Raw genomic sequence first — 21,388 nt, forward strand, 5'->3', positions numbered from 1 at the left:
TAAGAAGTTGATTACTATTGTTACATTATTGCTACCTTGGCCTGTTTTTTTATTGCTATTATTATACTGGGTGTAAAAACTTGGTAAACCTGGTTGCAAACATTCGACTTTCATATTCGTGTTTAGGACCTTGTCAGGCTCATAAATGCAACTTCCTCAGGTAAACTTGGGTAAACAGGTAAACAGGGGTGGTCATATGCACATATATTAATGTGTACAACTAAGGGGATGGGCTAGGGCTAGACTTACTGCAGTCATCGCTGTCGGAGCTGTGGATGTCCACTGATGTCTCGATGCTACTTGCGGCAGATAAAGTCCCGCCCCCTCCCCTTGCCCCCGCCTTCGAAGGGGAGAGGAGTGCACTGCTCCCCACTCCAGAGGCCCCGCCCCCAGGGCTGAGAGCCAATGGAGAGGCAGCAGGGTTTGGGGAGAGGGGCTCGCCGGTCGGGGAGAGGCGGGGGAAGTAGGCTGAGATTTGTCTGATTGGTCGGATTGGGCCTGGGCAGACGTCTATGGCCATGTGTTCCTGGATGGAGATGGTGAGTTTATTTCCTTTACGCACCGTCATAGAGCTGAAAAGAGAGAAAAACAGACAGCAAGTGATGAGAGAGGAAAACGCAAAGTTCCGCTTTTTATGCATATTATTAAATTGCACCTAAACTGAGACTTAAACTTTAGAGTTGTGGGGGGTGCCATGGTGATCATCCAGTCCTAATGAATTTAAGATGACATTTTTTTTCTACTGACATCTATGCATTTTTCAACAAGACAATGCAAAATCACATGCTGCACACATTACAAAGGAATGGCTGCCGAAGAAGTGGGGGTACGGGTACTGGACTGGCCTGCCTGCGGTCCTTATCTCTTGTCATCATGACTTTACTTTAGGATGGCAGCGCCTGGAGATGTAGGTTACGCTATGGGTTGTAAAACAGTGTTTTTTAATAAACTTTTTGTGCATTTTTAAAGTTCTTAATGCCTTGTTTTAAATGTCAGGGCTCTCTGGATTCTATCAAAGAGGTGTGGAGCTACTATATTGTGTTAAAATAGTAGCATTAACAATATCTCCCCTTTTATTTAAATTCACTGTAGAGCTTCAGATCTTAATGGGCTAATGTAGACCGATACACATGCCAACCTATTAACTAAGAGAAGTATCAATACTGTTTTCCCAATTAAAGGAATCTCCTAAACCTAAAACTAACTTTGATTTGTCTAACTAAGCCTCGATTTTCACCAGATTCTTTGCTAATAATCTGATCAGAAAGTGAATTTTTTTTAATAAAGTTTCTACAAATCGTACTGTTTATCACATTTTTGGTAATTGACAGTATTAAATTAACACATTTACATATCAGTCTCGTTAGCGTGTGTTTGTCTGTGTTGTTTGTCTCTCCCAGCCAACACCTTTCCTCGAGCAATGCCTTATTATTTTTCTTGAGCCAGGCTGTGTATTTTTGTACCACCTCCTAGACATGGGGACATCACCTGAAATGAGATGTTTGACCTTCCTTGTCCAATGTGCCACCGCAAGACGGCATCTTATTGCCACAACCCCCGTTTCAGCAGAAAACCTCCAACCTGTTCCACAAACCGTGACGTGAGCTGCATGCTAAAGCAGGCGACCAGCATCGCTGTAATTAAGGTTCACCAGCTCGGGCTAATCTTTTTGTTTTGCGCCTTCCCTGCAACCCGAGAAAATAGCTGAACTTACTGTGAGGTATCGCTTTTGGAGTTAGTGAGCCAGAACAAAGCTAAAAAGAGGCGCGAATACGGCGAGGAAATGCAGACGGAAAGAGAACGAGAGAGACAGATACAGAGAGAGAGAGGGAGCTCTTGACTTGATTCTGAACATCTTCAACCAGTCTAATTTCAGAGGAACTAGTCAGAATAAAGCTAGACTTCATTCTGTAGAGGATTTATCTGACCATTTAAGGCCTAATCCACTGAAATTAGAAAAGAGCATGAATCAGAAATTTGCATGTTCTTAAAGGAACCAGGCTTTATTTTTTTTCTTGTTTTTTTTACCTTGAGGTTAACTTTTGTGTAATATTTGTGTGTGTGTGTGCGCGCGTTTGTACAACCCATTCAGAAAAGGTTGAGACACTATGGAAGATAAAATAAAAAATGCAGCTGTTCTTACATTTACTTTGACTTTTATTTAATTGCAAAGAGTATGAACCTAAGATATTATTATTATATATATTTTTTTTTTTTTTCATGTTATCTTTATTTGATTTAATATACAGCTCTGGAAAAAATGAAAGGACCATTTCAGGTTCTAAATCTGTTTCTCTGAATTGGCTATTTATAGATACGTTTGAGTAAAATGAACGTTGTTTTATTTTATAATCTACAAACAACATTTTTCATAAATTACAAATAAAAATATTTAAAAAAAATAACAAAAAAGGTGCAGAGCTTTCAGACCTCAAATAACGTAAAGAAAAAAGTGAATCTTCATAAAGTTTAAAGAGATCAAACATATTTGATGGAATTAATCTAGTTTTCATGCATCTTGGCATTTTCTCCTCCACCAGTCTTTCACGCTGCTTTTGGATAACTTTATGCCACTCCTGGTGCAAAAATTCAAGCAGTTCAGCTTGATTTGATGGCTTGTGATCATCCATCTTCCTCTTGATTATATTTCAGAGTTTTTTATTTGTTAAAATCAAAGGAACTCATCATTTTTAGATGATCTCTTATTTGTTTTCTGAAGAGCTGTATATGCTTCTTTCTGCATTTCAAACACATTTTTAAAAAAATGTTGAGACGGTAAAGCATTTTCCACGCATAATTTCTTCTCACAACACTTAAAAGATGTTTCAGCACCAAGAGTACCAAATGCTATAGTGTTTCAGGTTTTAGGTCCCATTACTTCAGTCTATTGCCATGCATTTGTAATGTGTGCAGCATGGGATTTTGCATTGTTTTATTCGTATAAGCATATGCTACTCTTAGGGTGTTTTCACACAATCACATTTGGACCCAGATAAAACGGATTATTAGATTGCACCCTTGGTGCGTTTTCTTTCAAATAATGTGTAATCAACTGCGTTGAGACCCACCAAAAGAAGGTGGTCTCATTGTTGGCCCAAGCGAACTCCGGAGAGGTTTGTTTGTGGTGAAAACGACCTTGATCTGACCCAACTATCAAACATACTTCTCATGTGTGAGCAAAACAGCTGTTCAGGTGCAGTTTATTCTGATTTATTACCCAGATAATTACTACTATAGCTATGAACACACGTCGTCTGCTGCTCCATGCTAAGCTGTTTTCACACTGAATATGGTGTGAGCTGCAATCGCTCCTCATATCTTCCTTGCTCCTCTATCAGACAATTAGAGGAGACAACACGCTGACATGGTTGGTTGGGGTGCATTTTGGTGCTTTAAAGTTTGTTTCTGTGTGCAAACGCTCCAGGTAAACAAACTACAGGTGTGAAGACGCCCTAGGATCTAATGCTGATAACAATATGGATAGTCCTTTTCATCTTTGATCTAGAAAATGCAGTGTTTGTCTGATCACAATACATGTTTCCATTGTGTAAAGGTCTATCCCAGATGCCTTCAAGCCAGGAAATGTCAACACTTTTTTTTTTTTTTATATATATATATATAAACAATACAGGGTATCTTTCCCCTTTGGTCAACCAGCTCGCTTACAACCTTGAACACCAAAGTCCAGCTTGAAGCATCTAAAACCAGCAGTAATGTTCAGCTGGGATGTGTTTCATTTAAAAACAAGTGAGGAATTGAGTTGTCCATGATACAGAGCCTTTAACTGTCACAGCTCATGACTTCGCTAGAGGAGGTTTGAGAGACAAACAGAATGACAGATGAGGGGACGGAGAGGAGCGAGGTGATGAGGGGAGAGAATGAAATGAAGGGACAAGGAGAGAAAACGGGAGTAGGGGGACTGGAAGGGCACTCGTAGTCACACATGCAGCTGAGCCGTAAGCTAAATTAGCTCTAACTCGCCTTGAGGACCAATCACAAACACACAGTCCCACACATTCTAACACAGCCTCGCTCACACACACATACAAACAGCTTCAGCTGTCTGTCATCTTCAGTTTGACAGGCATCAGATGTGTCTCTGTGGCAGTGACAGGCAGCTCGTCATTACAGCAGGAACACTGAGCTTAGAGGACCTGGAACAGCACGGCTAATGAGATCATGACACGCGGCTGCTGACAAAATTAGCGATTAGCACACCGCACAGGATTAACATGTTTTTGTTTATGTACAGTCTCAAACCGGCTCTTGCAGCTCCTTAAATGCGTCAGAAAAAGTAATAAACATCTCCAAATTAATAAACTGTGAAGAGCTGTATTAATATTAGGCTACGTTCACAGTGCCAGGCTGAAATTAATTGTTTTGGGTTTTTTTTTTTTTAGGACTGTGTGGAAACGTCAGATCTGATCTTTTCAAATAACGTCAGCTTTGTTCAGACTGTCAGCCCAAATCTGATTTTTGGCATATATATATATATATATATATATATATATATATATATATATATACTGTATATATATATATATATATATATATGATTTTTTTTTTTTGTTTTTTTGTGTTTTTCTCTTCAATTTCATTCCTTTTTTCTTCCCTATTTTACATTACATTACATTATATTTGGCAGACGCTTTTGTCCAAAGTACAAAGTAATAGAAGGTAAAAACATCTTTAGATAGGGCCTAAAGGAGGTCAAAGGGAAATAATGGGATAGAGGAGTGAAGGAAGGGATGAAGGAAATGAGGTTAGAAGTAGGTAGTTAGTTAGGTGTGTTAGGAGAGTAAGTAATGTTTGAAGAGCTCTGTCTTCAGGAGTTTATTAAAGATAGTGAGAGATTCTCCTGATCTGGTAGTGGAAGGTAGTTTGTTAGAGGTGTTAGGAGAGTAAGTGCTCTTTGAAGAGCTCTGTCTTCAGGAGTTTATTAAAGATAGTGAGAGATTCTCCTGATCTGGTAGTGGAAGGTAGTTAGTTAGAGGTGTTAGGAGAGTAAGTGCTCTTTGAAGAGCTCTGTCTTCAGGAGTTTATTAAAGATAGTGAGAGATTCTCCTGATCTGGTAGTGGAAGGTAGTTTGTTAGAGGTGTTAGGAGAGTTAGTGCTCTTTGAAGAGCTCTGTCTTTAGGAGTTTATTAAAGATAGTGAGAGATTCTCCTGATCTGGTAGTGGAAGGTAGTTTGTTAGAGGTGTTAGGAGAGTTAGTGCTCTTTGAAGAGCTCTGTCTTCAGGAGTTTATTAAAGATAGTGAGAGATTCTCCTGATCTGGTAGTGGAAGGTAGTTTGTTCCACCATTGGGGAACTCCGTATGAGAACAGTCTGGATTGCTTTGTGTGAATGTTTGTTTGGCAAAGCGAGGCGACGTTCATTGGAGGATCGCAGCGGCCGGGAGGTGGCGTAAGCCTTCAGGAGTGAGTGCAGGTAGGAAGGAGCTGTTCTGTCATCACCTTGTAGGCGATTGTAGGAGCTTTGAATTTGATGCGAGCATCAACTGGTAGCCAATGAAGCTATTTGGAACACCATTTTACTTTACCTATCTTTGACAGTGTTGTGTAAACTAAGATTGTGTGTCTTTGGAGTTGCCATGTTCTCCCAAAAACTAGGAAACATTAAAGCAGCAGTCTGTATTATTTTGTTTCTAAGTTGAAAGCAGCAGCATACAACTGCGCACTCTCGCGCTTTTAGACACTTTAGCCCGTTTTTCTCACATTATAAAACCTCCAAAAAAGGAAACGGGCCGCAAATGGCCCGCGGGCTGTAGTTTGGACCCATTGACCTAGCCTATTTGGTAGAACTGCCCCTATCACTAGTAATGCCCCCAATACTAATAAAGTAAAGACTACCATGTTAGCGCATGCACATTGACCTGCCTCTGATGCAGCATCACTGGCTATCCAGTGCACTCAGAGGAAAGTGCAGCTCTCCAGCTCTAATACATCAGATGCCTGTGTTGACCAACATTACATCAGGAGTGATGTGAGAAAGAGCGCCATCTACCCACCCAAAAAGAGCAAGGCCAATTGTGCTCTCTAAAGCTCCATCTTTCATTGGCAATCAGCGTTATTCAGGATTCGAACCAGCAATTCTCAGATAATAGTGGGAGCACCTTATATCGCTAGAGCACTCAGAGCCCATTAGATTGATTTTTGATCTTCAGGAAGAAACAGCAAGAACTCATCATTTCACACCATTTGGAGGTGGTTTGAAATGTGGTCTGAATGCTCTGGCTGCACAGATTTTAACATGTCTTTTTCCTCCCTCGCACACAACAAAAAAGCACTCAGTAAGAACTCATCAGATCTAGTGTGGGGTCGAGAGACGGGAGACGGGGTCTAGAGCGCAAAAGGTTAGTTACTGACACTAACCTCGTTACCACAGCAAACCATGCAGATGCGCTTGAGTTGTCCAAACCAAGGTTATAATAGTTTAGAATTTTACATTATAGTTTAATTTGATTTAGTTTTTAAAATTTTCCTCCAATTCAGTTTGTTTTAATTTGTTTCAAAAATGGGTTTGCTAGTTTTTATTAGTGTTTATTTTTTATTAGTGCTTTTATTATGAGTTTTAGTATTTTTTTATTAATTCTAGTATTAGTTTAGTTTTTTTCATACTTATTTTTAAATTATAGGTGCAGGATTCAAAAAGGTGTTATGCAATAAAACTTAAAAAAATATTCAGTTACTGTGAAACAAGTAAAAAATATATGTAATACTGCTGCTTAAAACAGCCAATAGGACACACACGAACATGAAACATACATCACATCAGAGAATTCAATCTGTGAAACACATAATCAAACTCAGAAATCAAATAAACTCAACAGGTTTAACTTATTTTCACCAAACTATCAACTCAGAAATAAAGTAGGAAATGGACACCCAGCACTAGATACAGAAACAGCTTTTTACCATATCAGTGCAGAACTAACTATACTGTACCTCACATATAAACAACATCAGAAAGTGAACACAGCTGTCTGAAATATGGTTCTTTTTACAGTGTGTGTGAGTGAGAGAATGCGCTTGAGTGAGATAGAGAGGTTTATCAGTTCATCCTCCTGCTTGGGGTGTTCTGGTGTATAAGCAACTCACAGAGTCAAGTTGGTAAAGGTTCTCACACAAACTGTATCACCTGTTTCAGTACAGGACACGTGCTTTTATCTTCCTTGTGCTCATATTGTTACGCAGGGAGACGGAGGGATGGACGTAAGTGCAAATATTTTATTTAAACAAACAAGATAAAATAAAACAGTAAACAAAACACGGGTAACGCAAACAACTACAAAAAAAACAAGGCAGGGAGAATAAAAACTAGAACAAAGACTAAGAAACACAGACTACCAAACTAAGACTAGGATACATACGGATAGCAAGGATACGAGGATACAAAAGGCACAAAGGATACAAAAGACTCGACACTGAACATTCAAACAGAGGGGCTTAAATACAAGAGGAGAGTGAGAAACACCTGGGCTTGGATGACGAGGGGGCGGGGTTACAAACAGGACACAGGTGAGAACACTAATGCTATAGGGCAGGGCTGGGGCGGAGCTAGGGTGGAGACAGATACTAAATACAACAATAGCACATGGCTGGGAAACATGACAGGTAAACAGAGGGGCAGGAGCACAAGAGACCAAATGAGGGAGAAACAGAAGACAGACATGGGCTAAGGTGTAACACATATTCTAATCCCACACAGAATTCTGCAGCTTTCTCAGTGTTTTGTGTCATTATTTCACGGTTAGTTGGCGACTGTAAACAGAAATAGCACCAAGGACCGCGATGTGCCACACATTCCAACAGCTGTAAAACTGCTTGGGTGGAAACAGTGCTTATAAATAAATTAACAAACATGAAAACGAAGGGTATTCTATCTGTAATTTCAGTTCGTTTTAGTTAATAACCGTATATAATAGTTAATCGATTTTTAAACTGTCAAATCACTTCCAATTAATTAATTTCTCTCAATTACCATTACAATTAATTTCACTGAACGAAAATGTTTTTTACTTTCAGTTTACGTTATTTTGTTTGTTTTCATTAACTACAATAACCTTAGTCCAAACTTGCAAATCTGATCTGATTACTTGCAAATAACTGTGCGGACAGTCATCTCAACAGATCTGATTCGAGATTTGCAGTCTGAACATAGCCTTTTATATGTGGCCCTAGGTCAGACACCTGTAGTGGTCATCTAATAAGAATGTGAACAGTCAGATCGGATTTCACACGGCTTTTTACCTTCATTCTTGAATTTGTTTGCAATGTTCTGTCATCACCAGTAAGTACCAGTCAGCATTCAGCACAACACTTACAGAGGCGGCATGCAGGAACACATCATGTGCACATGTGTGACATTTCAAGGACATACATGTTTATATTACAGACAGATACAGGTCACTGGTCACTTACATTTATGGATCTGAATAGACTAATGAAGCTTGTAATGTGAACACAGCCTTAGTTATTACAGTTTATGACAGTAAAACCATTTACTGGATTAATGAGCTGGAGAAATCCCTGCAGAATCAGAACTCATGCTCTTTTACCGTTTAGTAGAAGTCTCTGTCTGAAATGAAGATTATAATTGGTTTTGGCTCTGTGTTTGTTTATGACTCGTTCTGCCTCTGAACTTGATTGTCAGTTCCTCCAGCTCTACCTGACAACGAGATTCTGATTCTGGTATTGCTGTTGCTTTTGATTATCGCCCTGTTTGCGCATACAGTATAATGCTGCCTCCAAGTCATGTTGGAAATATTGAATTTATGAAATGAGTGCATATGAATGCCACAACAAACTTGTATTCACAATGGGTGAGTGGGATTTTTAATTCAGTTGGGGTGTGTAAAAAAATCTGATTTAACAACAACTAAAGTACTTTTTAACATTTTTTTGTATTATTATTCTTATCAATGTGTAAATGGGATTCATGTTACTGATATTCCTTGATTGGGGAAAAGTATCTCTCACTTAAAGACCAGGACTTTGTCCTGTGTTAGTTTGTTTTATTTGTCTTAATTGTAATTACACTTTGGCAACAGAAAAACAGAAATTCTGCATTTTTTTGCAGAATAAATCAATAAAGGTTTATTTTCTGGTCTATTTTCATACATAAGGTGCACCATATTATATGGCTAATTATGTGACACTAGTAAGGAATAGGGGTGTCCCAATATTTTCCTTCTAATTCAGCAGGTCTCGCGCCTGAGTTCAGTAAACAAAACTGTAATTCTTAAAAAAAACATTTTCTTTTTAAACACAAATAAGTGCTGGATGTTAATCTACACAGGTTCCTCTCCTGAAAACTGTTTATTTGGGTGAGTAAAGTGCTTCTGTTTATTTACAAAAAGCTTAGATTTCCAGATGTCCACTAAGGCTGGGTGCAGCACAGTTTTGTTTTCAGAAAGTGCGCAGGCTACAGTCCGATATACTAATGCTGCTCAAGCAGTGCTAGCTGGGGTTAGCAGTAGGCTACAGGTCAATAATTTAAATCTCTGAATGGCGAAAGAGCTAGCGGCTAATGCTGCTCCATTAGTGCTACCTGGGGTAAGCAGCAGGCTACAGTCCAATATACTCACCTCTGGATGGCGAAAGACCTAGCACTACGCGCAGTTAATGGCTAATGCTAATACTGCTCCAGCAGTGCAAGCTGGGGTTAGCAGCAGGCCACAGGCCAATAATACTCACCTCTGAATGACAAAAGAGCTAGCACGGTTAGCAGCTAATGCTAATTTTGCTCAAGTCTTGGTGCTGGAGAACTAAACTGAAACTCCTGTATAATGCTATACTTCAGTGGAGTGGCTTTAAAGGATTTTAAGTGCACCTTATAGTGCGTATATAAAAAAAAAAAAAAGACATTTTTCCAGGGTTCTGACCAAATCTACCTAAAGAGAAATTATGCACATAAGCTTCTGGGTGGACTTAAAAGTAGTACTGTATATACCAGTGCGGGTTATGTGGAGTGGATTTCTTTATCATGTGGTTTAATTCAATGAAATAGTCTCTATTCAAAACATGAATTCTGAAAAGAGAAAATATTTTTTTTGTGTGGGCCAAATTAGAAACTTTATTGGGCTTGTTCTGGTCTGTCGGACGAATGTTTAAATCTCTAGAGTTATTGCACTTAATAACAGTGTTTAGGTTTATACAACAAAGACGAAGATATACATATTTGCTTTTTTGAAGGTTTTACAAGCTTATTTACAACCTTGTTATTTTGCTGTTTTTTTATGGTGGGCTTGAGGGGAAAAAATAACTCTGCTTGTATTGGCTGGTTGACAGCACTACTGGCTGACTGAAGCATCCCGAGTTTGAGTTTCCTTTCCACAGACACTGGCACAGGAAAAGCTGTGGTGATGACATTTGGTTCACATACAGTATCAATCTGTATATCCATAGCTAGAGTCAGGAGGTGATGAACTGCTCTCCAGTATCAACAACACCATTTTCTCCCATCTAGTATAAACCATTGCCATTACGTTTTACTGTTTCAAATTGCTCCAGCTCTGACTAAGGCTTTTGCTAGTGGGCTACAAGTACTGTATGTAAATTTTGGAGGTGTAAGTGTAGTGAATATAATAAGATATCATGATATCAATGCTGCTATTGTAGGGGTGGCACTATTTGAGAAAATTGGCCTATTTTTTTAATAGTCTGTTTTATTGCAGAAATCATTTAAAAGCATTACAATCAAAGGGGAATAAGATGCTTTTATGAAATGAAACAAAAATGAGAGTCCCAGTACTTACAATTGCCAATTGCTTTTGATTGCTCACGTCCCTTGTTACAGCCTGTTTTCGATCTGTTCAGTAAAAAGCGTTTACGTATATTTTCTCAGGCGTGATTATGACAGTGCCACATTTTTAGACCACACCGTAATTTACATACAGTTCAGAATTGAATGGTTTTCTTTCTATGCTTGCTGTGGTCTGGTCATCTGGCCAAGCGCCAGAAAAAATATCTGCACTGTCATGATTCTTTAAAAAGGTGGTACACCTCGTCTTTTTCAGCTAACAGAGCTGAGATATAGAGCACACTCACTGGGGCTCACAATGAATCCCTTCAGCAAATGTAAGAAATCTTAATTAGATGATATTTTCACCCTGATTTACCTCACAAATATAATTACACTAATTACACAAAAAAACGTTTCACCAAGATGTGTCTAGGTGTGTCTGAACTTCTGAATGCTATTTGTAAGGAACATTACTAGGTTACTAGAAAAGATATATCATTACAAATTTGACTGATATGGACAATATTTATTGAGCTACACATACAGAAGTAGAGTGTAATCCATGTGTAATGCAACATCTCTCTCCCATACAGCTTCTCCTTGTGCAAAGTGCGCTGTATTGATGACCGATGCACAGTGACACCATCTGCAGCAAAATGATGCTGCAGCTCTTTGGAGGTGGTCTGTGGATTGTCCTTGACTGTTCTCACCACTCTTCTTCTCTGCCTCTCTGATATTTTTCTTGGCCTGCCACTTCTGAGCTTAACAAGAACTGTCCCTGTGGTCTTCCATTTCCTTACTATGTTCCTCACAGTGGAAACTGACAGGTTAAATCTCTGAGACAACTTTTTGTATCCTTCCCCTGAACAACTATGTTGAACAATCTTTGTTTTTAGATCATTTGAGAGTTGTTTTGATGAGCCCATGATGCCACTCTTCAGAGGAGATTCAAATAGGAGAACAACTTGCAATTTGCCACCTTAAATACCTTTTCTCATGATTGGATACACCTGGCTATGAAGTTCAAAGCTCAATGAGGTTACCAAACCAATTTTGTGCTTCAGTAAGTCAGTAAAAAGTAGTTAGGAGTATTCAAATCAATAAAATGAGAAGGGTGCCCATACTTTTGCACCGGCCAAATTTTGGTTTAATGCATATTGCACATTTTCTGTTGGTACAATAAACCTCATTTCAATCCTGAAATATTACTGTGTCCATCAGTTATTAGATATATCAAACTGAAATTGCTGTTGCAAACACCCAAATATTTAGAACTAAAAATAATTAAGATTAATAGGGGTGCCCAAACTTTTTCATATACCTTTATCTCTTAAGATAGCAGCAGTGTGTGGATGAGCATTGTCATTGTACACTGAAGTGTGTGTTCATAGCAAAAAGGACTACTGGTTTCAAGACCTTATTAACGTAAAAGGCGTTATTTACTGTCAAAGTGCCTGTCAAAGTCAAAGTGATCTGGCATAATATGACATCATGACACAAATCCTTCTGGAAGTATGGCAACAAACTGTCCCACATGGCGCTTTGTCTCCACTAAGACAAAGGCCTAGGCAGTGGATCATCTTCAGTGACGAGTCCAGCGTTTGTCTTTTTTGTAAGATGCTATTTAGCGAGCTAGAAACACTCACTACCCACTCCTACTACAAAATCTGCAGGAAGGTCTGAGTGACATGTGATGGATTATAACAGGACATCATGTTGGACATGCATTACACACTTCTACTGTATGTGTAGCTCATTAAATAATGCCCACATTAGTTTAATTTTTCCAACACCTCCTTCTGGGTGCAGCATTTGTTTTGTTTAAAGGTCTCCTTCCGCTAAAATCTATCTTTATGGAATACAACAGGTCTCTTTTTCAACCCCCAATGTCTGCAGTAGCTAAGACAAGAAAATACTCAAAAAAACGACTGGATCAGAAAAAGCACACAGGTCTACATCAACTCCTGAAATAGTATTCACAGCCTCACCCAACCTTGGCTCGGGACCTCCCACAGACAGAGCTGAAGCTGGGCTGCACCAGAGCCGACATTGTCTCGTTAGCTAAAGAGCTCATACCTCTGCTTACACCAGCTAGTTAACGTTAGCTATCCTGTGTAAGTAACTATAGGTTTACATCGGATCTCCGGTGGATTCTGCATTTTACAGAGACCTTAAATATACACTAGGGAAGCACGATTTGACAAAGGTACCACAACAGCGCCTTTTATGTCGGATTTAATGATAAAGAGCGGACTCTGTAGCTTCAACGTTGTGAAACTGCCCAAGCACTGAATCACCAAGTATGATGTAAGAGTTTAGTAGCGTTAATTTAGTTGAAAGAAAAGTTTTCAATGCCGCGGGGAGAGCAGAGACGCTGAGAGTCTGACATTAAGCGAAGTTTAATGTCTATATCTTTACTAACTAAGGCTGTATTTCTAAAAACATTTTGTCTTTTGAGTTTTAGAGCTGTAAAATTGACTGTGAGGCGAAGACAAGTAGGCATTCTCTGCTGCAGTGCTGTTAGCCAATCAGAGGCGATATGTTTGAATGTCTGAATATTCCTTTTTTAGATATTCCTCTCCTTCTTCGGAGATCACTAATCCAGTGAACTAAAGCAGGGTTATACAGAAACACCGGAGCACTTTCTTTCACAAAAAAAAAGACCACAACTAGACATTTTAAAATTAATTTAAAAAAAAGAAAGGAATGAGCCTTTTAAACAGTTTATGTACAGGTTTTTGACTCATTATTACGCAAATATTGACTAAATCAGCCTCCACACTCAAGTGTATTAGATATGAGTGTTTGCTCCAGCTGAAAACTGCAGTATCAGAGGAGCAGCCACCCTGTTGCTTTGCCCGTCAGTAGCTACAACATAGACTAGGGGTCTGACTGCAGTGGTTAAGTCTCAGACAGAGAGAGGGAGAGTGGTTAAAATGTGTTGTAACAGTCGGTGTGAACCTGTTCTCACTGCAGTTGAGTGTGGCAGTGTGTGTGTAGGCTGACTGCAGTAATCTGTCTGCTGTTTGGACTCGTAGCTGTCAGCACGGCTCTCTGGCTGCAGGCTCTGTGAAGTTCCAAGCGTGTAAGCGCATGTGTGTGTGTGTGTGTGTGTGTGTGTGTGTTTATTAGTGTGTGGCCACTAATTGAATGAGTGTCAGTGCAGGCGAAAGTGGATCACAGTGAGAAGTGAAGAGGATATTGAAGGGGCATCACTGAGTGAGAGAATGAGCCAGAGGGAAAAAGAGAGAGACAGAGAGAATGAGACAGAGAGGGAGAGACAGAAAGGGACAGAGAGAGAGACAGACAGAGACAGACAGAGAGAGCAGGAATGGTGGTGACAGTAGGTGGTCAGCACTGTTCATTATGGCTGTTGGCACTACATGAGAAACTGGCAGTATCAGGCAGCAGCCAGAATGCGAGTGCGGTTTGGACTGCCAGTAGCGCAGCCTCCAGCCGGTGAAGCACCGACACCGACAAAGCCACAAATCACTTCCCTCTCAGGCCTGATTTCCAGGCAACTACATCATCCAGACACAGACACTATAACAGGATATTTGGGGAACCAACAGTAGGTTTCAAAAATGTGTCAGTCATTTCCATCAAGCGCTTTAAAGGTCTTGTTCGTTTTAAAATGTCTAGTTGTGGTCTCTAGTATTTCTGTATAGCCCTGGTTTTGTTCACTGTATTAGTGTTATTTGCAGAAGGACAGGATTTCGGCGCTAGCTCATGAATATTCATACATGCAAACATATTGCCTCTGATTGGCTACCAGCACTGCAGCAGAGACAAAATGTTTTTTAGAGACACAGCCTTAGTTGTAAAGATATAGCACTGAGTGCTAGATAAAGTTAACGTGTAAACTTTGCTTAACGTCAGACTCTCGGCCCCACTCTCCTCGTGGCATTGAAAACATTTCTTTTAGCTAAACTAACGCTACTAAACCCTTACCTCAGACTTGGTGATTTGGTTCTTGGGCAGTTTCACCAAGTGAGGCTGCAGAGTATGCACTATATCATAAAATCCAACGTGAACGGCACCTGCTTTGACTGGTGTACTGTCGAATTGTGCTACCTTTCAAACCGTGTTTCCCCAGTGTATATAGTGCTCTGTAAAACGCGGAATCCACCGGAGATCCAATGTAAACCTATAGTTACTTACACAAGATAGCTAACGTTAAGTAGCTGGTGCATACAGAGGTGTAAGTTCTTTAGCTGACGAGACGAGTGTCTGCTCTGCTGCAGCCCGCAACCACGTGGCTCACAACCACGTAGGTCCGTGACCTTTTCACGTAGGTCCGTTTCTTTCCTTAGCTATTGCAGAAAATGTGGGTTGAAGAACAGTTTCACATGCAGCATTCATATACAACTCGGAGAGACCTACTGTATTTAACAATGAACAAGAAAAAGTGGATTTTAGTGGAAGGAAACCTTTAAATAGCATACTTCTATTCTCTAATCTTAGAACTGCAACAATAGCTAGACCAGAATCTTCCTACACAACTATAGCACTCTCTTGGCTAGCTAGCACTTATCTGTACAAATACAATGTTGGCTAATCTAGCACTTGGGTGAACAACTGAAACCCTGGCTAGGCTAGCTAGCACTTGCCTAAACAACTGAAACCCTGGCTAGACTAGCTAGCACTTGGGTGAACAACTGAAACCCTGGCTAGACTACCCAGCACTTGGGTGAACAACTGAAACCCTGGCTAGACTAGCTAGCACTTGGGTGAACAGCTAAAAACCCTGGCTAGGCTAGCTAGCACTTGGGTGAACAACTGAAACCCTGGCTAGACTAGCTAGCACTTGCCTAAACAACTGAAACCCTGGCTAGACTAGCTAGCACTTGGGTGAACAACTGAAACCCTGGCTAGGCTAGCTAGCACTTGGGTGAACAACTGAAACCCTGGCTAGACTAGCTAGCACTTGCCTAAACAACTGAAACCCTGGCTGGACTAGCTAGCACTTACCTGAACAACTGAAACCCTGGCTAGACTAGCTAGCACTTACCTGAACAACTGAAACCCTGGCTAGATTAGCTAACACTTTCCGAAACACTATCTACATTTAATTATGCCTGAACAACTAAAGTTCTGGCAAGGTTAGCTAGATAGCATGTCCATAAACTGCTAAACTGGCTAGACTACCAATTGTCCAAACAACTGAAACTATGTGTAGGCTCGAACTGACAAAAACAACTGCAACACACAATAGGCTAGCATATACCTGAAGAACTAAAACATTTGCTATGCTAGCCCTTAAAATGGCAAGTAAAAATGTAGCTAGATGATGTCACTCAACGTTGTAAAAAGGCGCCTGCTTCGACAGTAAGTCGCTTTTTCCTTTCTTCTTTTTTTCTGTGGTGGAACAACCCAAGGCTTGTGGAGAATACTAACCGCCAAATATCCTACATTATCTAACAGGAGCCCACATTGGCTAGCATTGTGATGAGAGAAGAACAAGGCTAATTAGGCTGTCTTGGACACCCAGTCACAAATGACAGTGACCTCGCAGGGTCAGTAGGGTAAATTATTAGACTCTTGTGCCATTCTGCAGCCAGGAAGACAGAAAAAGGAAGCCTGTCAGGCAAAATATTGCTGCAGTGCCTTGTAGCAGCAGAGTCTCAAGTGCTTCTGCAGAAAAACAAATAGGCCAAAATTATTGTAATTTTAGTTGCAATTTCATTACTACTGATTGCTTTAACGCAGTATTTTTTTTCCTGGTCCTGATGTCCCTCTTTCATGCACATTTTAGAGGGTTTCCCTCTTTAACAAACCTCTGGAACAGGTTATATAACTGGTTAGTTGAATCAGGTATGTTGGGAGATGGGGGCGCCAGTTGAGAAACACAGCTTTATAGAAAGTGGACTATTATTAAAGAGATGAGAGGATTTATATATATATATATATATATATATATATATATATATATATATATATATATATATATTGCTTATAACACAGTGTAATAGATTTTGATGCTATATATAACCATTTCCCAAAGGTATCCCACTTTTATTTAAGTGTTTTTTGTTCTATATATTAATAAGAGACACAAAAACAAAATAGACAAAAACGAAAATAATTATATTAAGTTGTTATGTTCCCACTGTAAATTAAATTGTAGACTGACCTGCCATCAGTCTACCGCCTGACCACTCCTCAGTAATTTTAGTTAAGGCTATCAGAGGTAACTGATTAAAACGGAAATGAGGCTTAATGAAAAAGCTGAGGTAAATTTCATGCATTTTTCTGGCTGAATCTTAAGTACTACAAAATGTATAAGTAGGTAGATTTCAACATATGAATATACAGCTCTAGGAAAAATTAAGAGACCACTTCAGTTTCTAAATCAGTTTCTCTGATTTTGGTATTTATAGGTATATGTTTGAGTAAATGTTTCATTCTATAAACTACAGACGACATTTCTCCCTAATTTCAAATAAAAATATTGTCATTTAGAGCATTTATTTGCAGAAAATGAGAAATGGCTGAAAAAAGCATAAAAGATGCAGAGCTTTCGCAAAAGCAAAGTTTTAAGAGTTCAGAAACCCTGGTTTTTAATCATAATTTTTATGCGTCTTGGCATGTTCTCATCCACCAGTTTTGCACACTGCTTTTGGATAACTTTATGAAACTCCTGGTGCAAAAAATCAAGCAGTTCAGCTTGGTTTGATGGCTTGTGATCATCCATCTTCCTCTTGATTATATTCCAGGGGTTTTCTATTTGGTAAAACTGAAGAAACGTATCATTTGCAAATATGATGTGATAAGGCCTTCTTCCCTCAGGTGAGGTGTAATATTCCTGATCCAGTTCAAAGGTAAAACTACACAAAAGGTAATAAAGGCTTTCTGGTTTCTGGTTTCTGATCAAGGCTGCAGCCCCCAGGTAAAGTTTGATTAGATCTATCACTTGAGCTAGTGATGCTTTCCAACTGTTGTTAATACAAGCTAAGCACAGATCCTCAGCCCTCAACAGGGGGTCTTTCAAGATATGTGAAAGGCGTGGCTGATAAAAGGCCTGTTTTCAGTTCATCAGCCACATCTGGACTAAGTGCTCTGTGTCGAGAGACGTTAGTTTAGCCCAGTGGGATCACAGCCGTCCTGTCAGTACAGCTCCAGCTCCCGCTCCTGCGCTTCACTTCTCCCTCCTGGCTGCTCCTAGGAAGCTTCTTTAATCTCGCTCTCTGGCTGCCTGCGGTTCATACCTGCTCGTGTTTGGAGATCTAATGCTGCCTCTCTCTGAAGTGCCAGCTTCCATTCACAACATACAGTGAGATGTGCTTCATTGGCATGGCACTTCAAAACAATGTTGCTTATTCACTTTCATTCTCTCGCTCTCATTTACGCACAAGACCTCACCTCACTCCACACACACATACACACACACACACGCACGCACACACACACACATTCTTTCTCTCTTTCATCTTTCTCATCTTTCTGTCTGTCATTTTACAGACGTAAACAGCTTATGTGAATCTGATCAGAAACAGATCATCATCTCACTGCCACTGGGCTGCCTATTCTTTGCCAGAGAGAGGGAGGCAGAGAGAGAAAAAGAGAGAGATAGAGGAAGGGAGAGAGAGAGAGAGAGAGAAAAGTGCAGAAGAGATTTATTTCAGCAGCTTTTCGCTGCTTCAATATAGTCCTGAATTAACATAAATTAAGAGCTAAAATATATAGCTGAGTAGCCGCACCCAACAATTCAATTCAAAGAATTTACTGGAAGCCAAAAACTTAAGAAGGCGAGACAAATACAAAGAGATAGAGAAAAAAGATATGCAATGACAGTGAGAGAAAGAGAGAGAGCGAGCAAGAGAGATATAAATGGAGTGAGAGAGAGAGAGAGAGATAAATGGAGTGAGAGAGAATGAAAGAGGGGAAGACAGAGAAAAGGTTAACACCATGCACACATGGGTACATTAATACTTAACGTGAGGGGTGACCGGGTGGGAGGAACAGATCAAGCGAGAGAGAGAGAAAGGGAGAGAGAGAGAGAGAGAGAGAGAGAGGGAGGGGGTGAAACTACTAGATTAAACTCCCTGGTTATTCGAGTAGCCAGGAAATGAAGGGTTAACACTGCAGATGTTAATGAAAAAGAAAGACAGAAATAGGGGGAAAAGGAGAGAAAATAGAAATAAAATTAAAAGACAGCGAAATAGAGAGATAAAAAAGAGAAAAATGAGCCAGGAAAAGTTACAATACAATATGCATCCCCTAAAATAGAAGTGTTTCCCTTCAAATTCCATTGCAGACACTATTACTTGCTTGGTCAATTTTTATTTAATTTGTTATTAATATACATCCATTCCTACATTTCAGGCCTGCAACACATTCCACACAAAGTTGGAAAATGCACAATTTAGGGCTAGTAAATGGAAAAAGAAAAACTAAATAATGATGTGATTATAAACAGGTGATTTTAACCCTGATCTTATATAAAAGCAGTATCCACAAAAAGCTGAGACTCAAAGACTGAGTGCAAAGATGGGCAAAATCACAGATGTTTCCAGATGTGGTGACAACTTCTCAAAGGGCTCAAAGACATTTGGGATAGACCATGACATAGTGGAAACGTTTACTCTGGCCAGAGGAATCCGTATTCCAAATCTTTTATAGAAGAAATGTTCTGCATGCTTCAGATCAATATAAACAAAGGAACAATCCAGGATCTTTTTAGTTGTTTTTAAGTCCAAAACCCAGGGACTGTCATAGCGTTGTGTCAGTACACTCCTGTGAGAGCAGCATTCATGTAGAAAAGCTGCATTCATGCAGAAAACAACATCTTTTTGTTTCTGGGACATCCATGCTGTTTTCAACAAGACAATGCAAAACCACAAGCTGCACACATTACAAACGCATGGCTGCAGATCAAGATGGTACAGGTGCTATTCTGAAAATGCAACAACGACAACCTGTACTGTTGCACACCTTAAGATGTGTTTGCAAAAAGAAGGTCCTCAAAAAAGTGCTAAGGAATGTTAAGGAATAATAGCTTTTTTAGTTTGTGTTAAAAAAAAACACACTGTATTTGTGTTTAGGAGTTATGTGTGTATATATTTATATTTTATAAAAAAAATCACTTAAAAATTCTTAGATTTTACTGAATTGAAAACCAAGCTGAAGAACATTCAAGCTGAACTGATTAATTTTTTCTACACCAGGAGTGGCATAAAGGATAAAGTTATCCAAAAGCAGTGTGTAAGACTGGTGGAGGAGAACATGCCAAGATGCATAAAAACTGTGATTAAAAACCAGGGTTATTCCACCAAAATATTTATTTTTGAACCTTTAAAACTTTAGAAATATAAACTTGTTTTCTTTGCATTATTTGAGGTTTGAAAGCTCTGCATCTTTTTTGTCATTTTCTGCAAGGAAATGCTCTAATTGACAATAGTTTTATTTGAAATTCGGGGGAAATGTTGTCTGTAGTTTATAGAATAAAACAACAGTGTTTATTTTACTCAAATATATATCTATAAATATCAAAATCAGAGAAACTGATTCAGAAACTGAAGTGGTCTCTTATTTTTTCCAGAGCTGTATATATATACACATACATAAGAAAGAAATCAAGAGAGACAGAGAGATAAAGAGGATGATGAGAACAAATGTACCAGAGGGAGATGTGTGAAACAAAATGTGTGTGTGTGGAGAGAGAGAGAGAGAGAGAGAGAGAGAGAGAGAGAGAGAGAGAGAGAGAGAGAGAGAGAGAGAGAGAGAGAGAAAGAGAGAGAGATGCAACTAGTGGAATAAACCTGCTGGACGTTTGATTGCTCACTCTTCAATCCAGGTTGCGAAAGGTTAACATTCCAGAGGCTAATTCCAGAACAGAGAGATGGAAAAGAGATCAGGGAAGACACAGAGAGACAGATTAAAAGAAAATGACTGAACGACTGGAGAGAGAGAGAGAGAGAGAGAGAGAGAGAGAGAGAGAGAGGCAAAGAGAAGAAAAGGCTGGACGAGATCCCACTTGATCTCCAGGGAGAGCTGGGGAAGTTGTGGAGGAGAGAAGTAATGAGAAGAATCCGTCACTTACCTCTGATTGCAGGAGTGTGGAAGAGTCCCTCATAAACAAGTGGATTCCACAGCATACGGGTCTGCACTAACAGGTGGTGTGAGAGAATGAGAAAGAGAGAGAGAGAGAGATGGAGTGAGGGAGAGGGACAGAGAGGGAGAGAGAGAGAGAGAGAGAGAGAGAAGGAGGAGGAGGAGGATGGGGAGACAGCGCGAGTGGAGGAAGAGTGGGGGGAGTATTTAGCAGGGGGTCAGTAATGTATAGGACTGTAAATAGAGTAGAGAAAAAATATGGACAGTAATGAGGGGCTGAGAGAGGATGTGGATGCACAGAGGGTCAGAAGAAAAGAAGAGAGAGAGAAGTTCAAATGCGCAGCGCAGCCAGAGAAAGACGAGTGTGAGTGTGTGTGTGTGTGTGTGAGGGAGAGTATGAGTGTCTGCGCTTCTGCAGAATTTCACTTCTGTTCCTGCTACTAATTCCCTCTCTCTTGGGTACCAGTTTTCTCATCCTCTCTCTCTCTCTCTTTTTGGGTGCAATTTAATTTGTTTGCAATATTCCAATATCCTTCTGGTGTGCTTGCATTAATCTTCTGTGTCAACATTAATGAACAGGGCTGCTTC

General features: G+C 39.8%; 1 protein-coding gene across 1 annotated transcript in view; it reads right to left on the reverse strand.

The window, feature by feature from the left end:
- The window catches only part of doc2a (double C2-like domains, alpha), a 68,009-nt gene extending 46,847 nt beyond the window's left edge, over positions 1 to 21,162 (reverse strand). The window contains exons 1-2 of the mRNA XM_022668488.2: positions 20,790 to 21,162; positions 250 to 572 (exon numbers count right to left, since the gene is read on the reverse strand). Coding sequence (XP_022524209.1) covers positions 250 to 568 — 319 coding nt within the window. The 5' untranslated portion in view covers positions 569 to 572; positions 20,790 to 21,162. The remainder of the gene's footprint in view (positions 1 to 249; positions 573 to 20,789) is intronic.
- Positions 21,163 to 21,388: the final 226 nt, after the last annotated feature.

The sequence above is a fragment of the Astyanax mexicanus genome, chromosome 19, assembly GCF_023375975.1.
Source record: "Astyanax mexicanus isolate ESR-SI-001 chromosome 19, AstMex3_surface, whole genome shotgun sequence".
Lineage (NCBI taxonomy): Eukaryota > Metazoa > Chordata > Actinopteri > Characiformes > Acestrorhamphidae > Astyanax > Astyanax mexicanus.